Consider the following 16469-nt stretch of genomic DNA (forward strand, 5'->3'; position numbering starts at 1 on the left):
AATATTGAAATAAATTTCATTCTTAGAGCGTGAGATAATAATTTATCGATAATATTACATAGAAGAGCAGGTCTGAACATTTTTTAATCATAAAGATAACTTTAAAATAGTGTTTGTATTATTCCAATATACAATATTTACATCCAGTTCAGCGATCATTAGCACAAAGTGTAAAAATGGGGTACAGAATAAAATAACAGATCATTGCGAGTCGGAGATCAGCTAAGCCGATAACTATGGAAATAGGTTTATTCATTGCAAGCTATATTGGCTGTGAGCCCGCTTGAGATGTGTCTTTAAATTTCCTTTCTGAGTGAAGGAAAATTCACAAACAGGGCAAGGATGTGGTCTGACTCCTGTATGATGTTTCTCATGCATTGTTAGCGTACTTTTCTGGGCAAAAGACTTTTCACATGAATCACATTTGTAAGGCCTTTCTCCAGTATGTGTTCGCTTGTGTCTCTCCATTTGACACGGTTTGAGGAACGTTTTTCCGCAAACATCACACTCTCTTTTGACCTGCAGTTTGTTGACCGTGGATTTTGGTTTGCTCTTGTTAGCTTCTGGCAGCAAAGCTATTGCTTCTGGGTTTGCCATCTCCATGCATTGTTCTAGAGTAAGCGTAGCATGACACTCAGTGCCAACATTTGATATGTTCTCAGTGTCATATAAAACTGCCTGTGGATTCGAATCATCTAATTCGGGATTATTGATTAAAGTTTCTGTTGGCTCGTTTACTAAAGCTTCTGTGTCTATTAATCCATCAACAGTAGCGTGATTTTCCATAACATCAGTCTCACCATTAGGTAATTGCTCTAACAAAGCATCATCAGTCTGTATGGTGACGAGCCCATTAGCAAGAAGAAAATGTAGATTGGCTACGAGCTGAGTACTTTCATTTATTGACAGCATTGCATTGTTGTTTAATATCGTTCCATCAGCGTTGAAAGTAATATGCGGAGTTATATTATCCGTGAGAGTAGTAGCATCGATTGTGATCGAGTCAATATTTGGAAATTCTGTGGCTTCAGGAGCTGTTATCTCAGTGTTAACAGCACTTTGAACAGTCTTCTCTAGTTCAGCAGCAACCTCAGCAATAGCAGCAACCTTACGTACCTTCGTCCTAGGCTTAGAAGGATTCTTGTGCTCCCTCATATGAGTTAACAAGTGAACTTTTCTATGCCCCGAAGTTCTGAATCTTAAATCGCAGGAAGGACATTTGAACGGCTTGGAACCTGCCGCAAAATTGAGTAGAATTGAATAATTATCAAAAATAGGTAGACTAAAAGTGAATCGAGATATGAATAATAGAAGTTCATAAATACCTGTGTGTAATCGCATGTGCACTTTGAGGCTTCCTTTGGTTGTGAAAAGGCTGTTACAAACGTGGCAGGAGAAAGTCTTTTTTCCAGTATGTACCTTCATGTGACAGTCCAAAGTGCACTTGACGGCAAAACATTTGTTACAATATTCACACTGGTAAGGTCTCTCTCCTGTATGCGTTCTTATATGTCTCACAAGATCACTCGGTTTGCGAAAGGTTTTTGGACAGTATTTGCATTTGTTTGTATAGATTTTCTTATCCTTCTTTAAATCATGATCCTGAAAATATTTGAATCAGTAGCATTCATCAGTGATTGATTGGTGATGAAGGTAGGAATGAAAAATCATTGGAAAATATACCATGTCTTTCTCAGCTACAGCATCCATGAAAACTCTTTCTGAAAGTGTAGGATTACTTCCTAAATCTAATTCCGGATGGGCTAGATAGGTACCATCTATTGTTAATGGAGCTTTTTGAGAGCTATCAGGTTCCATTTTTGGGCTCGAATCTGTAGTGTTCTGATGAACTTCTTCGTGAATAATCAATTCCGCTTCTTTTTGGAATGTCAAATCACATGTAGGACATTTCCATTGTCTATAAAAGTATGATAAATCGATAATTGGCGTTTCACGCACTCGAAGAATGGTTGATATATTATGCACCTACTAAGGAAAAATTTACTCACGGTTTAATTGTGTGAGCTTTCACATGTCTGCTAAGGCCTCCATTAGTGCGAAACCTCAAAGGGCATTCGGTACACTGAAATTCTTTGGTTCCTCGATGGGTTTTCAGATGATCCTGAGATGAGGAGAAAGTATGAATACAAATAATAAATTCATTATCAAGTTTTTCAATATTGCCTGAGGTCTGGTCATTTACTATCTGCAAAAATATTACACAGGTTGGTACCTTCAGAGCAGCTGTGGTGAATCCAGATTTACTACACATGTGACATTGCAGGAGATTCTCTGATTCGATAGTAGGAATAAGAGAGTTTTTGGTGGATTTTTGCTTAGTTGTTGTATGAATTTTCTTATGATTCCTTAGCTGTATCTGTTTATCAAAACTTTTATCACAGATTTCGCATGAGTAGGAGAGAACTTGGCCTACTTTCTCAGGTATCAAGGTTTCCAATTTATTAATATCCTTAACAGCTTCTTCCGAGCACTGGATGTCCAAGCCATCAGTAGTATCTGCTTTGGCTATGACTTTTGGGTATTTAGGGCATGCCTGTACTGGGCGAGATAATTCAGGGCAGGTTTGCATGGAACTAACAACCATCAAGTGTCTCGGTTGCTTGGATTGATTGTCCTCTGTTGCAGAGGTCGTTGTTGTAACAGATACCAAATGCTGCTCTTCCTGGGCAGACTGAGGTAGAATACTTGCCATGCTTGTCGAATTCGCTGGATTAATACCGATGTCCAATTCGTTATCCGCCTGTTTCATAGAAAAGAAATACGATCTAATTCTCAATTCGGTTTCAATTAATTTATTTCTAAAATATTCACACCAACCTGAAGTGTGATATGACTCATGTCGAAAGACTCGAATTGAGGCGCGAACATTCCCGTATTCATTGTGGCACCCGTTGAGGAATCTAGGTTCTTTGTATTTTCATAAATTATGTTGAGGATAGGTTGTTCACGGGCTTCCAAGGAGGTGGATGAGGTCTCATTTATCTGCCTTGTCAGAGTGCCTCCAAGACCAAGATTCATGCCAATATTGAAGAGTTGCTGGTTGAGAGTTTCTTCAATCTCTCTTATACTTTCCTGTGTATAATCAAGGAAGATAATTAGAGATATTTTAATGTCATGTAGAAAAATTTACAGGGCTCAGAAATTTCGTACCGGTGTGAGAGTCTGGTCCCCAGAGTAATTTGGCAAAGTAATGGTCCCTGTCTCGTCTGCATGTAGGGTCTGAGAAGACCCTAAATTAACAGACTCAACAGCTGGTAAAGTTTCTGCATAAAAAAGGAAAAAACTTTCAAATCTACAATATGTATCCCACTCCTGAGTTTTTTAATCCGGTACAATAACTAACTTACGACTGTTAATTGGTTGTATTTCATCATTCTGGGGGTGTAAGGTCTTATCTTTTTCTATGTTAATTGTATGAAATTGGTCCGAAAATGCTTGTGAGAAATCAGGTGCCATCTGAGGTTGAAAAGTAACTTCCATTTTTCCGGGCAGCGCGACACTTTCGGGCAACACTTGAATTTCGGTTTTTTCTCCCAATTGATTAGCTTCCTGCTGTTGTGACTGTTGCTGATGCAATTGCTATTTATGTACAGCAAAACGTGATTAATGTACAGTAATGATTTATGCATACATCATTATCGCATTATACGATTTAACACGTAGATAGAAAAATCAGGAAACTGACCTGCTGTGCAAGCTCTTGCTTATGGATCTTCATGTGTTTTCTGCAGTTAACAGAAGTCTTGAAAGTCTTGTGACAATAAGGGCACATAAAAGGTCTCTTATTACTGTGTGTCGCAAGGTGACGTTTCATACTGCTTTGCGTTGAAAATTTAGCATTACAGGTTGTACAATTGAAAGGTCTCGATCCTTCGTGTGTTCGCAGATGCGATTTTAGAACGCTGTTTGAAGTGAACCTCCTGAAAACCATAATAATTTAAAAATAGGAAAAAATTATTCGCATAAATTAGTAAAGATATCAATCATTCTCGGGGCGCCTAATCACCTGTTGCATTTTTGGCACTTGTACGGTCGTTCTCCGGTGTGTCTCCGAAAATGCTGTTTCAGGTGACTCACTTTTCTGAACGCAGCTGTACAAGCCCAACACTTATGGGGTCTGGCAACATCATTGCTATTATAAACCTGTTGATGTTTCGATTGCACTTGAGCAATACTGATCTTATTCCCTGCATCCGTTATTATCAATGGTTCCTCAAGAACGATCGAAGGCGCAAGAACTTCGGCCTCGCGGCTAGCTTTTGTCTTCCCCTTGGCATGATATTTCATGTGACTTTTCAGGAGATTATTAGCGCTAAATGATTTATCACATATACTGCAGGTGAAAGGTTTTACGCCTGCATGTACCCTGAAAAAATTAAACGAGGTGGTAGGGATCATTTACGATCTTATATTTCGGTTTTTTCAGAATATTGAAACGTTCAGTTATTTTATGCAGACATTTACCTCATGTGCGTAGTTAAACTGCTATGGCAGGCGAACATTTTATTGCAATTACAACACATGTATTTTTTGACTCCAGTATGGGTTCTTTCGTGTGCAATCATTGTCGATTTAACGGCGAAAGAGCGAGAGCAATATGAACACTAAAAGACAAGCATAGTAATTTTTGTACGATCGACAAGCAGAGCATAATTTCTGAAAGATTTTTAGAAATGTACCTTGAAGGGCTTTTCCTGAGTGTGGATACGCAAATGACGTATCAAATCTGAGGGTTTTTTGAATTCTTTGTAGCAGTAGGAACACATGTACCATCTTATATTTCCTATAGACCGTTGTTTTATCGTAACATATTTTCTATAAGGAAATTTTTACGTGAAATTCAAAATTCTCAATCACCTTGCAATTTTTTCACTACGAATAATATCATTTTACCTTGTATCACTATCTATACTGCTATCCAGTAGGGTTACCATAGTAGTCTGTGCCTCTCCTTTCTTCGGTATTTGTTCTCCACTATTTGAATCTTTGTCTTTGCTAGGCAATCCGCTGTTCTTCAGAGCCTGTTGTAATATGTCTTTATTAGGTGGCTTGTTTGCAGTAGAATCTGCTTCTGGATTCTTCACACTTGATTCCAATAACGCTAGCTGAGACATGACCGTATCAACGGTGGCTTGCATGTCTTCGGTAGAGCTGTCGCAGTTTTGTGGTTTCTGTTACGAAGAAAGATGAGAAAATTTCTGAATTTCCTTATTCGTGTTCGCGATATTTTTAGCTATGTTTCCATAAAATCGTGCAAACCTTTGCTGGGTTCGAGTGCATTTTTTTCATATGAGCATTAAGACTTCCTAACTTTTTAAACGTACACGGACAGTATGTACATTTGTAATAAGGCTTTCCATCCGGCACATTGTGCACCCTTAATATATGGGCGTTCAGGTTTCCTGAAATTAACGATATCGGTGTGATTTTTTTTTTTTTTTTTTTTTTAGAGACGTTGCAATACGCAAAAACAAATAATAATTAAACCTTTTTGACTAAATGTCGCGTTGCATGAGCTACAATTATGCGGTCTAAATCCATCGTGTTTCCACATGTGTATTTGGAGAGATCCCTTTTGTGTGAACGCTCGAGAACAAATCGTGCACTGTTGAATGAATAAATGAATTTAAATTCGTCTATGGCGATAGTAAAATTATGAAACGGTATAAGTAGTAACAATCCAGTTATTTTGAGCCTGTAGTAAAACAGTGAATAGTTACTTAGCACCGATATTCTAAACAATTAGACAAATATATCCCACAAACCTGGAAGGGTTTTTCCCCCGTATGAACCCTGATGTGCCGTACAAGCTGACTTGGTTTTTGAAAGGATTTCAAACATATTTTACATTTGTACATGGTCTTCTGTTTGACACCTTTTTTTGTCTGTTTGACCAGCTTAGTTTGTAACTAGAATTGTGTCGGGTAGGTATAGAGAAAAAAAGAAAAAAATTGAAATCATTTAGAGAATTACGTATGTAAAGATCGCCACTAAAACCTAACGCTCAGAGGTACTTACTCTGTAGTGCTCACGAATATGTAAACGGTAAAGAGCTGGCTGTGTAAACTGTTTGTTACAAAGTTTACATTTTCTCACATCCTCAGTCGTCCATTTCTCATTGTGCAGTTTCAAATGGGCGTCTAACTGGGCCTACGATTAAAATGAGAAAGATGTAGGAGGATGATAACTACATCCCTACGGAGAATTGAAAAATCTTTGAAAAGCAGGGCGTTCTCATAATGTACCTTGTAATAATGGGCACTCAGGCCAAGTGCGAAATGAAATACTCGAGAGCAGATGAGCAGCAATGCAAAATTTAGACACTCAACAGTGAGTGACATCGTAGAGATCAATTAGTAATTATAGCAAAGTAAACGCAGCTCGACTTTACTAACGTGTTTATTTTGCATTATAACGCGGAGAAGATTTATTATGTTACGAATCACTACGGTCGTTGAAAATCACGATATCGCGAATTCGGTGCTGGCAGCATGTAGCTATTTAGGTGAGGCTTAAATTACGTTTAATTATTTGACGTAAACAAATTAATTGAACACTTTATTGAACACAATCGTTTCGCGTAACTGCGATGCACTTGCAGTTCCAGTTCACCATTCAAAGCGAACGTCTGTCCCTCACAAACATTTCTAGGTGAATAATCTCAGAGATCAAGAACATCCAAAATATTCGGAACATTTTTATTCTGCTTGAACGTATCGTCATCATTTCTATAATCGCAAAAAATCATCGGCGTTATTATTTCGTTCTTTTTTTTTATACGTATATAATATCAAAAACTGTGACGAGAATTACACCGGTCCCAAATTGTTTCAGTAATTCATCACTGCAGATGGCTGTTGGGAAAAAAAAAGAAAAAAAAAAATATGGGGTTGATATTTATTCATAATTTCTTGTTAGTACACAAACGATGTGTGTATGATCATAAAATACTGTATCGTATGACGAAGTTTTATTCATTATCACCAGAGTTCAACTTCTATCTAAAAGAGCATTCAGGAAGTGTCTGATTATATCGCCCACTGTCAGTGCAACCATACGATTGTATATAAATTTACGGGTTTCTTATATTATTCCGTCGAATGCAAGTTCAAATGACGTCATTTGCGTCTGATAGTAAAAAATAGATGCGTTTGAAATAGAAATAGTCACAGATCCTAATTAAACGACGAACTTATAATAACGAACGTGTGTTACATCTGCGGTAAAAGTCAATCGCTCATTGAAAAGTTAATCCATCGTAATGCAATCTGGTTATTCGGCTGCAGCGGATCGTATGAATGATCGATTGTCCATGTAAGAAGCCAAATTTATCGAAGAAAAGCGATAGAAAAAAGAAAAAAATTCCTGCGATCAAAATAATTCCGGTGCAGCGCGACGTTTATCTTCACAGATTGCCTTTGGAACGCAGCGAACATTTCCTGCACCGTGTAGCTTCGGCGTCGCGCAATTGCTGGTGAAATAAGAAAATATTAAGTAAAAAACCAGAAGCGGTGGTCCCTATATACTAATTGACTCGTTTCGGTGTATCGAAGATCCATCGATCGGGGATCGGCGGCAAGTAGGGTAGTAAAGTCGTTCGAGTCGCCGAGGTCGTTGGCTTTCGAAGTCGGGGTATACACACCGCGCTTTTCTCTCAATTAATATTTCTCGGATGCATGGGTAGGTATAAATCTCATGACATGAGTCATCCACCGGGCTGTGGAGTGAGGTACCCCCTGGCCAACGAAACGGCGTTTCGTTGGCCCGAGGTTTTGTTCACTTTATTTTTTCGACTTGTGAGAACTTTCGCCGCGGTACATAATAAAGGTATACGTACACGTAGCATAGCACACCGCGCGGAATCCTATACATCTAGCTATCATGGACCAGCAGCATCTCGCCTGCAGCGCGAATCTCAGGAGCTTTCGAGCTCTGAGATGCAACAGGTTTTTTCCTAAAGGACTCTCGTACGCGGTATACGCGATGAAAAATATTCGTTCACCTCCGCAAATTTAAACAAATATAAGTCGACAAAATTTTTCACTCGTGAAGAGAAAACTCTGCAGGACGAAGGGAAAAAATTTGCAAAAAAAAAATATGAAAAATTATTATTAGGATAATTTTTCAAGCGCGGGAGTTGTTCGTAAGTTGAATCTTTTCTCTGGACATTTGTGGTAAAGATTAAATGAATAGTTTATGTTATATTCTCATGGTTGCGGAGTGATTACGTCACACGGTACAAAAGGCGTGACATAAACAAGACTGCTCTGCAAGATTTGCAAGGGAGGAGAGAATAACCGAGAATAAAAGAAGAGATCATTTTACGAGAGTGCAGCATTTATATTGACACGAATATACCGCGACCGTTTCGTAGAATTTTGTGGTACGATAAGGAACGTGAACTTTGATGATCAAACGAATCCCTTTTTCGCATTTCGTAATTATTAGATGACTCAAGGAATCGGATAACTTTATAGGCTGGAAAGTAATTAGAGATAATTTGGAAAAAAAATTTACTAAAAACAAGACGCTTATCTCAACTCGGCTATACCACGTATAAATCTATACAGGCATTGCGGATCGACTATGCCTGACGGAAATCGTATGTTAAAATTCCTGAATGAATTTGTCTCGAGATTTTAGAAAAAAAATATGCAATAAAAAGCAGCGACTGCGTCGGGAATTCTTTGAAAGAAGTTCTCTGGTCCCATCGGTGGTCCAGCCTGCAGGATGTCTGTAAAAGGCATCCCAAAAGATTGACCTTGTTCACGTTACGTCAGCGAATATTTGCCACTCTTATAATATAAGTGAAATACAGGAACCAGTTTCGAACCCTCTAAAATTCACTTCAAATATTATTATAACTTCACACCGCGGAAATTCGACCACACAAAAAAGTGAAAAATAATAATTTTGATCGGTCATTCAAACATTTGATATTGCATCCCTTGAAAATAGATCCCGTCTCCGTTGTATTCCGCTTATAAAGATCGTTTGGAAATCGTCGTGTTATTAAGAAAAAAAATTGTTGCACCGTTGATGCTAGATTGGGTATCACATTTCTAGGACAGTGTTCCAAACTCGATTTGCGTCATCGGATAATAACGATCCACGTTACGCACTGTGTAAATCATGACGAACCAATAACCCCTCACCAATCACATTGAGAAATGTTCATCCGATCGTAAAGCACCCCGTACACGGTAAAGTCCTTCCAACAAATCGCGCGTCCGGATAATAATGATTACGCTGACTCTAAAATCGCGATTCTCATCGCCCTACATAATTTTGACACGAATTGCTTCACTGACATCGCGTGTGCGATTTTGATACTCATATCTATACGCATAATAGTGTAACCGGGGAAACTCGCGGATTTATTACACCCACGTGCTCGATATGAGGTCGCAATTTAAACCTAAAGCAACGTGGTCCAGATCTGAGATGTCTCGTGCACGACGACACTGCTCGCGGTCGCTGACCAACTGTCAATGGAACCACACGCGACTTATACCCCGAGGTCCCAGCTGCAGACCGACAGAAAAGATGAAGAACCTCATGTCTTCTTACATGTTCTAGAACGGACCGCGGATGGGACTTGAAACTCTTGAAAGAATGATTTTTTTGCCAAAGTAATTCTAACGATAGATCGTTGAGGATCGATCGAAAAAGTTTTCGTTCTTCCGATACAAGAGACTTCAATGAATCTGCAGATTGTCAAAGAATTTTTTCTCGTTCTCTTCTCATGGTAAATCATTGACACGTTTTCGTAACTATTCAAAATGGAATAAATTAGCATGGCACTGAACATTGAATATGATCATGGAATACAATATCGCTACCATAAGCGCGGTCGGGCAGTTTTTGTCGTCGTTTTGCCATCCGAAACGACAATCTGTGCTGTGAGATTCATTCATAAATTACTCATATTCGCGTAACGCAAGGACTCGAAATAGGCGGAATTCTCACACCGTCAGAAGTGAGGATATCTGCGAAGTTTACGGGTGAGGAGGGAATGCTAGCGCATATGCGTGGGTTTCTCTTACATTTGAGTTGACGGAAAGCGAGGGAATAAAATAAATAAATAACACGAGAATTTAAGCGTGAGATGACGTTAACCGTTCCCTTCTAGCTTCGCTTTTCTGTTTCCGTCATTATAAAAAAAAAATCACTCTCTACATGGCGCGGCACTAGATGCTTTTTGATAGTATGAACAGATGTTGACATACCATCGAATAAAACGATCCTTCATTCTTACAACGAACGACTGCATTTATGGTCAAGTTTGATCAACTCCATCGTATTTATAGCTAGACTCCATCTACTAAAATAATTGATAAATTGATTGATTCTGATTCACCGAAGTAACGATAACAATGCTTAGCGTCTGATGGAACGCGCGCCATGTGATATCGTGTAAGAAATCTTTCGCGTACATTTTTTCCACTTCGTGTATTGTCTAGTTCATTCTCGAATCCAGCTTTGCATCGATGTCCCGAAACGTTGCGGATGTGTCGGTGTGTGACCAGGAGGTTCGTGACCCGGGTTCGGCCAGTAATCGGACTCAGTTCTGTTGCTGCACACGTGTATAAATAAGCGTTGGTAAATTCGGATACTCGAGTACAAATATTTGTACCGAATTACTCAGAAAATGCATTAAACTGTTCCGAGGGACGCCCGCGCGCCACTTCGTGTACGTTGAGGGACACGATCCTGTTGCAGATCAAGAACGCGAATTCGCTACTCAATTTATCAACATCAAAGCGAAATTGATCGTACGAAAAATAGGAGAACAAATAATGAATGACGAGAAAAGTAAACTTTATATGAGAATTGACATATGGTGGCGAAGATAGTTCGCACATTAATATGGTCATGTGGGTTGTAAAACTGCACCAAGTAGGCGGTTGACTCTCGCAATTTGTTAGTGCAGCATGTGTTACGCAACTGCAACGCGTTCTATGATCTCATAGATCTCGAGTCGCTGAAGTAGATAGTGTGACAAGTGTATGAGAAATGTTATTAGAATTTGAACAATAACGATTTTAGAATGCAGAAATTCGAATCAAGATAGGCAGGGGTCTTGCTAAATTGATACCGTACTAATTCGAATGAAAAAATCATCCGTACGATCTGTACGGTCGCTAAACGGAGCCGCAGGTAGCCTTAGAGTTTATAATAGATATTGCGATAGCCGGTATGCGTCCACAGTTAATATTTAAAAGGCGAGAGAGCCTTGAATAATTTTTTCAAAGCTGCACCTATTTATTACGATACGACGCCGACAATATGGAGAAGATAGATTTCAGTGCAGAAATGTCGTGGGAGGACGCACTGCGGTGTTCGAAGAAAAATAAGGATAATTATGTTCAACCATCGCAATTTTCAGAAACATTGATTCGAGTTTAAAATACACGCAGATCTATCAATTATGCTATCGAACTTTAGGCTACTGGTTTCTTTGACGAAGAATAAAATTGGTAGATCTGAGGTTCATTGAACAAGAGGGTGGACGCGGTTAGATTTTATCTGAAGATTTCTTTGAATAAGACACATTTCAGTCGTACGATAAAAAATATAGTTTAGAACGCCCGCGAGTCTGTCTCGGACTTTTTTTTTTACTTTTTTTCATTCATTGCGCCGCGCCGGGTCGACGTAGAGAGTAATAAATGTGATAAACGAAGATGAATAAAATTCGTATAAGTTTCTTGTGAGTAAACATGTGCGTTACCTTGCCTGAAGATTTTTAATCGATTCAACGACCGAGCGGAAATATAAAATACGATGTCGTGATAAGGAATTATAAAAATTTCCGCACGCGAAACTGAATCGAGAAATGACCCAATCGTGAGTATTTTATCTCGAGCGCTCGGAGAGTACTTCGTCATCGGGTTCAACGCGGTTTGAAATATTAGGTGAAATGCGGCTTGTGTCACAAGAAATAAAAAGAAACGTTTTTGTTTCAGTAATTTAATCAAAGTTTTCGGAGGGGACGATAAGCCCGGGGTCAAGGAAGCACCTCTGTCCGAAATAGAGTTAACGTAGAAACGTTGCGCTTATCGCTACTTAAAATTTAGGTCCCTCTTGATGGCGCATATGTTCACAAACAAAGTTTATTGAATATTATTTACCGATGAGATTCTCAATTCTATGGCGGCTGAACTCGGCCCACGGTAAATGCAAAAATGACGAACACCTCGTCCGGTACTCATGAGTCTGTTGCGCGATATTAACCGGCATTATCAGGTGGCCTAGTAGTAAGGCTACGAGAGTGCAGAAAAAGCAACTGCAGATTTTGTTATCAGTAACCTGAGACTCAGGTCTACCGAGTCACGAAGAATTTACCGAGCTAGAAGAGAAGGCTGCTGATAATTATGCAGACCTCAGAGCCTGCATACGACAAGTATGCCATAATTCCTTGGATCAATTATCACGGCTAGTTTATTACCCGTTGTGTATTACGTGTTTACAATAGTTGAGCGTTTCCGTTTCGGTGCGATATTACGAGAAGAATGGTTTACGCACTTCGGATTCCTATTTTTAGATTCTTAGATTTATTCTTGACCTACCTTTGTCGTGAAGGCGTCTTCGCACTCGGTGCAGAAAAGATTTTCTTCCTTTTCATGCATTAACATATGGGACTTCAGACTGGCCATTCGCGCAAACTTTCTCCCACATTCTGGACACTTTGGTTCACCTATGTTGTGCGTTGCCATATGAAGCGTGAAATTAGTCTGCAACAAAAGAGCCATTGTTCGAAGCTATCAGACCATACGTTGCAGGATATTTATTTACCTAATTTACATGCGAATCACGCAGCGGTATAGCTAATTGGATTTATTTTGTACTTACAGGAACGTTGAAAGATGCGGGACACTTTGGACACCGATGGGGCTTTTCTTCCGCGTGTTGCTCGAGGTGCCTTCGGAGTAACATGAGTCTGGTAAATCCCTTACCGCATATTTTACATTTTAAGTTGTTGGGGTGCTGGAAAAAAAAAATCAACAAATGAATTTAAAAAAATCGGTATTAGCAAAAATTAAAAAAACTTCCGATGCATCTCTAAAAGACCTGGGGGGTTTAAGAATCTCTTACCGCTGCCGGTGGCGTGCTTCCGTCTTTTCTGGGTCTTCCTGGGGTTCTTTTTACCGGAGCAAGAGGAGGTGAGGGGGGTGTAACTTCAAGTAATGGAGTTTCGAATGGTTCAAAATTCTTAGGATCTAAGTTACTAGTCTCACTGGACTCCTCAGCTGCTGTAAAAAGCATGGTGTTTGAAGGGTCCAGTAGTATTTCCTTGTGCGAATAAGAACTCTCTTGCTCCTCTTCTTGAACCATTGGTAAGGAATGATAATTCTCCATTGGAAATAGAGCTGATGCGGTTGCTTGACCTGTCGAGTCTTCCATCCCCTCGAGAGTTATTTGAAATACGGTCTGTGGCAAAAAGAATAATCAACTGTAATGAGATTATCCTGCTTTTTTTTTGGATATGATTTTTTGATAGAGTCATGAGGTCGGTCATTACATTTCCTTCACTAGTTTTCAATGGCCCAGCAGATATCACGTTGTTTTGCTGTATGGTTACTGGTACTGGCATAAATTCCAGGACACCACCGTCTCGCTCTGAAAAAAAAAGTTAGGGGATTTTTTAATCGATCAGACAATGACTTAGGAGAACTTGAATAATGCGAAATATTGCCATATTGTATGTAAAGTTTTACCTGTGACTGCCAGTAGAGTTCGGCCATCATCTGATATTATATATCCCAAGGGCATATTTTCAGAATTATTTGGTAACTGTTCGGTGAGAATGGACTGCTCCGAAAGCATATTGATGATATGTAAAACTGGAAAAATTTCCAGACATTAAAACTCCAAATGAGACATAAGTAAACAAGATAATATTGATGCTGTGGGTTCAGGAGGGAAAGAATTTTAAACAAGCTTCATCTGGTATAAATAAATTTAATAGAGAGTTTCTCTGAATTGACAATGAGATAGTGTTCCTTTTTGAAGTGTTATTGATAAAATACAAGAGATAAGTAATAAATAATCATCTGGCAATTTGAAAATTGGAGGTTAGAAGAATACAGATGAATTTAATTGTAGGATATAAATAGGAGCATAAACCTAGAATAAAATTAAAAAATACAAGGTATAATTTTGGAAATTTAATTTTCCAAGCAGTGATGTAGGGTCCAATTTCTCATATAATCATTGCTGTGTAAAATTGGAATATCTGATAATCTGACGTTTATGAGTGTTACGCCCTCCATGGGACCTAGCAGAAAATATGTAGGTCCAAACAAAGGTATATAATTGATTGAGGGTATTTTATTTTAACATTGATATCGTACCTTTTACTGGGATAAATTTTTAAATATCTATTTCACTTTTTGGGTAAATAAATACCCGAGGCTATTCCTCTAACTATTATTTTTATTTAAAATAATTTTGATAAATCATCAGACAATATCACAAGCCTATTCACTCAGGAACGCGGAGGTGCATAGTGCGCATGCTATCCATGAGCTCACCCTCTGTTCACTTTCAGAAACCATTTTAGTAACGTGATTTTCCAACAGAGGCAAATCGCGGGATGGTCGCTCATTTTTGAAATCCCATTTTGCCCAACACGTTCTCAATTATGTCGTCAAATTTAGACACCTTTTTCCAAACAATTTACAGCTATTATCATCATCAAAGTACCTACATACTTGATAAATGTTAAACGATCATGTGCAACGTATCGTTCAAGGCAAATTTAAACACACAAAGCGACATGAATTACCGGACTTTGATGTGCCATTAATGTCACATAGATAAAAGGACCGATTATGAATTCATATTTTGCAATAACCATCTCTTCAATACAATACAATTGATCGGAATATCAATTCGTTGATCTCGATTTTTACATCGTAATCGTCGCGCATGTAGGGGTAGTTTTGTCCCTTTTTCTGCTGCGAAACATTCACTTTCCGGTGCGTTGGGGTCATGGTAAGTTTGCCTGTAGCCCGTTCATCATTCGAATCCCGGAGATCTTCGTTCTTCGAGGACGCGGATAGCTATAGTCCGATGAATAGAAAACGGTGGCTTGAACCGGTGCCACGAATTACAGGGTGTACATAAAGCGAAGGGCGAAGGGTATAAGTAGAGGGTGGAAGGGCGACAGCGCGGGCATTCGGGGATGAAGCTGGAGTCGCGTCGCACGGTGAGAAGAGAAGAGCGAAATGGTTCCTCGTGGCGTGGCGAACGTACCAGACAAAGAAGCCTGTCGCGCAAATGATGGACGCCTTCGCGAACGACCCCGCCGAGCCCGGTACATCACTTTTATTACTCTCCTCCTCATTTTCATATTTCATATTTACATTTCTAGACCGCTATAAATCAGAAAATTTATGGGTAATTAGGCCTTTGTATAGACCCTTGGGGCCGGCTTATCGAACGTGAGTCTGCGGGCTCCGGTAACGAGAGGGGTAAGAGCAAAGGGAGAGACTAGGGAGAGCCAAAAAGGCACTAGAAAATCTGCACCTCTGCTCGACGAATGACCAGGGTCACTTTATCCCGATCGTACGAGGCGTGCACCGTTTTCAGTCGAGGGGTTGAAACCAGCGTCGAATCTTTCGAAAAATCGCCTCCGCGTTCAATTTACTCCTGAAACGGTTTCGAGGCTTGAAGCATCATCCCCAGCTGTCACATTTTATCGGTGTATTTCGGTGAACAGCTTCCCAACGTTCTAAAAAAAATTTTAGTACACGGTGAGGTGGGAGTAGCAGTGGGTCGTCGGAGTTTCTCCCCGTTTGATATTTCCCTGCAACATCCAACATCTCGTAGGTAACAACGGAGCAATGAGCTGTTGAGTGTATTATGGCCCCATAAAAGTTTGCGGTAATATTTAATAGTAGGTTTAATGGGGCACGCAGGTGCGAGCGGTTGCTCGTCTACTTTACCTGCTATACCAGCAATGCCTCGTAAGTACTTGTTAATGATGTTGGTTGCTCCCGTTACAGCTCATGGCATTAAGTTCCTACTCCATACCTTACGTCAACCACATCGTTCATATCTCAACGAATTTCAACGTCGTCTTACATTCGATAGAAACACCACCGAAACTCACGCACTCGTAGTGTACAGTTCGAGGACCATTTTCAAAGCTTCGTCTCGCTCTAGTTTAAACTTCGAACGGTGTAGCCTTCGGTGAACAAATCATTTATCTTCTGTAAAATGAAAAAAGGAAACGAACGAGGGGATAATTAGGGATAATTGAGGAATGTGGAGCAGGAAAGCTAATTAATTGAGAAAGAACGGAGGTATATGGTATGAAATCTTTGTCCAAGCGAACGAACTCTTATATTACAGCGTAACTCGGTCGCGAATTAATTTACATGCGTGTGTACGTATACCTACCCCCATGTACACACGATAGCCAGCTGCTCGCAGCGGTCGCT

At 39.5% G+C, this 16469-nt stretch overlaps 1 protein-coding gene and 1 long non-coding RNA gene across 3 annotated transcripts in view; one reads left to right on the top strand and one right to left on the bottom strand.

Annotated features, from left to right (window-relative positions):
- The window catches only part of LOC110117164, a 36778-nt gene that overhangs the window by 604 nt on the left and 19705 nt on the right, over positions 1 to 16469 (top strand). Inside the window, exon 2 of the long non-coding RNA XR_002305844.3 lies at positions 12876 to 12964. This is a non-coding gene — a long non-coding RNA (uncharacterized LOC110117164). The remainder of the gene's footprint in view (positions 1 to 12875; positions 12965 to 16469) is intronic.
- On the bottom strand, positions 97 to 14531 carry LOC105688775 (zinc finger protein 236-like). 2 transcript variants are annotated; one of them, XM_012405313.3, is made up of 23 exons: positions 14376 to 14531; positions 13740 to 13865; positions 13544 to 13641; positions 13117 to 13452; positions 12874 to 13008; positions 12591 to 12755; positions 6040 to 6171; positions 5787 to 5930; positions 5509 to 5626; positions 5281 to 5423; positions 4915 to 5192; positions 4701 to 4836; positions 4486 to 4625; positions 4028 to 4387; positions 3707 to 3941; positions 3369 to 3600; positions 3172 to 3284; positions 2839 to 3093; positions 2234 to 2761; positions 2010 to 2122; positions 1684 to 1918; positions 1326 to 1602; positions 97 to 1235 (listed from the first exon to the last, which is right to left on the bottom strand). In XM_012405313.3, the coding sequence occupies exons 2-23, from the start codon at positions 13846 to 13848 to the stop codon at positions 253 to 255; spliced, it is 5265 nt and encodes a 1754-aa protein (XP_012260736.2). In that variant the 5' UTR covers positions 13849 to 13865; positions 14376 to 14531; the 3' UTR covers positions 97 to 252. The 2 variants fall into 2 exon arrangements, with proteins under 2 accessions (XP_012260736.2, XP_020709570.2); XM_020853911.3 differs by lacking the exons at positions 12591 to 12755; positions 12874 to 13008; positions 13117 to 13452; ... (1 more) ...; positions 13740 to 13865; positions 14376 to 14531 and adding an exon at positions 6267 to 6514.

Source organism: Athalia rosae, chromosome 4 (assembly GCF_917208135.1).
Source record: "Athalia rosae chromosome 4, iyAthRosa1.1, whole genome shotgun sequence".
Taxonomy (NCBI): Eukaryota; Metazoa; Arthropoda; class Insecta; order Hymenoptera; family Athaliidae; genus Athalia; species Athalia rosae.

Coding starts and splice junctions, on each gene's coding strand:
- LOC105688775 (XM_012405313.3), bottom strand. CDS start 13,848: ATGCTTTCGGAGCAGTCCATTCTCACCGAACAGTTACCAAATAATTCT. Junction 3,942..4,027: donor AAGTGCCAAAAATGCAACAG/GTGATTAGGCGC, acceptor TATGGTTTTCAG/GAGGTTCACTTCAAACAGCG. Junction 1,603..1,683: donor CTGTAGCTGAGAAAGACATG/GTATATTTTCCA, acceptor AAATATTTTCAG/GATCATGATTTAAAGAAGGA.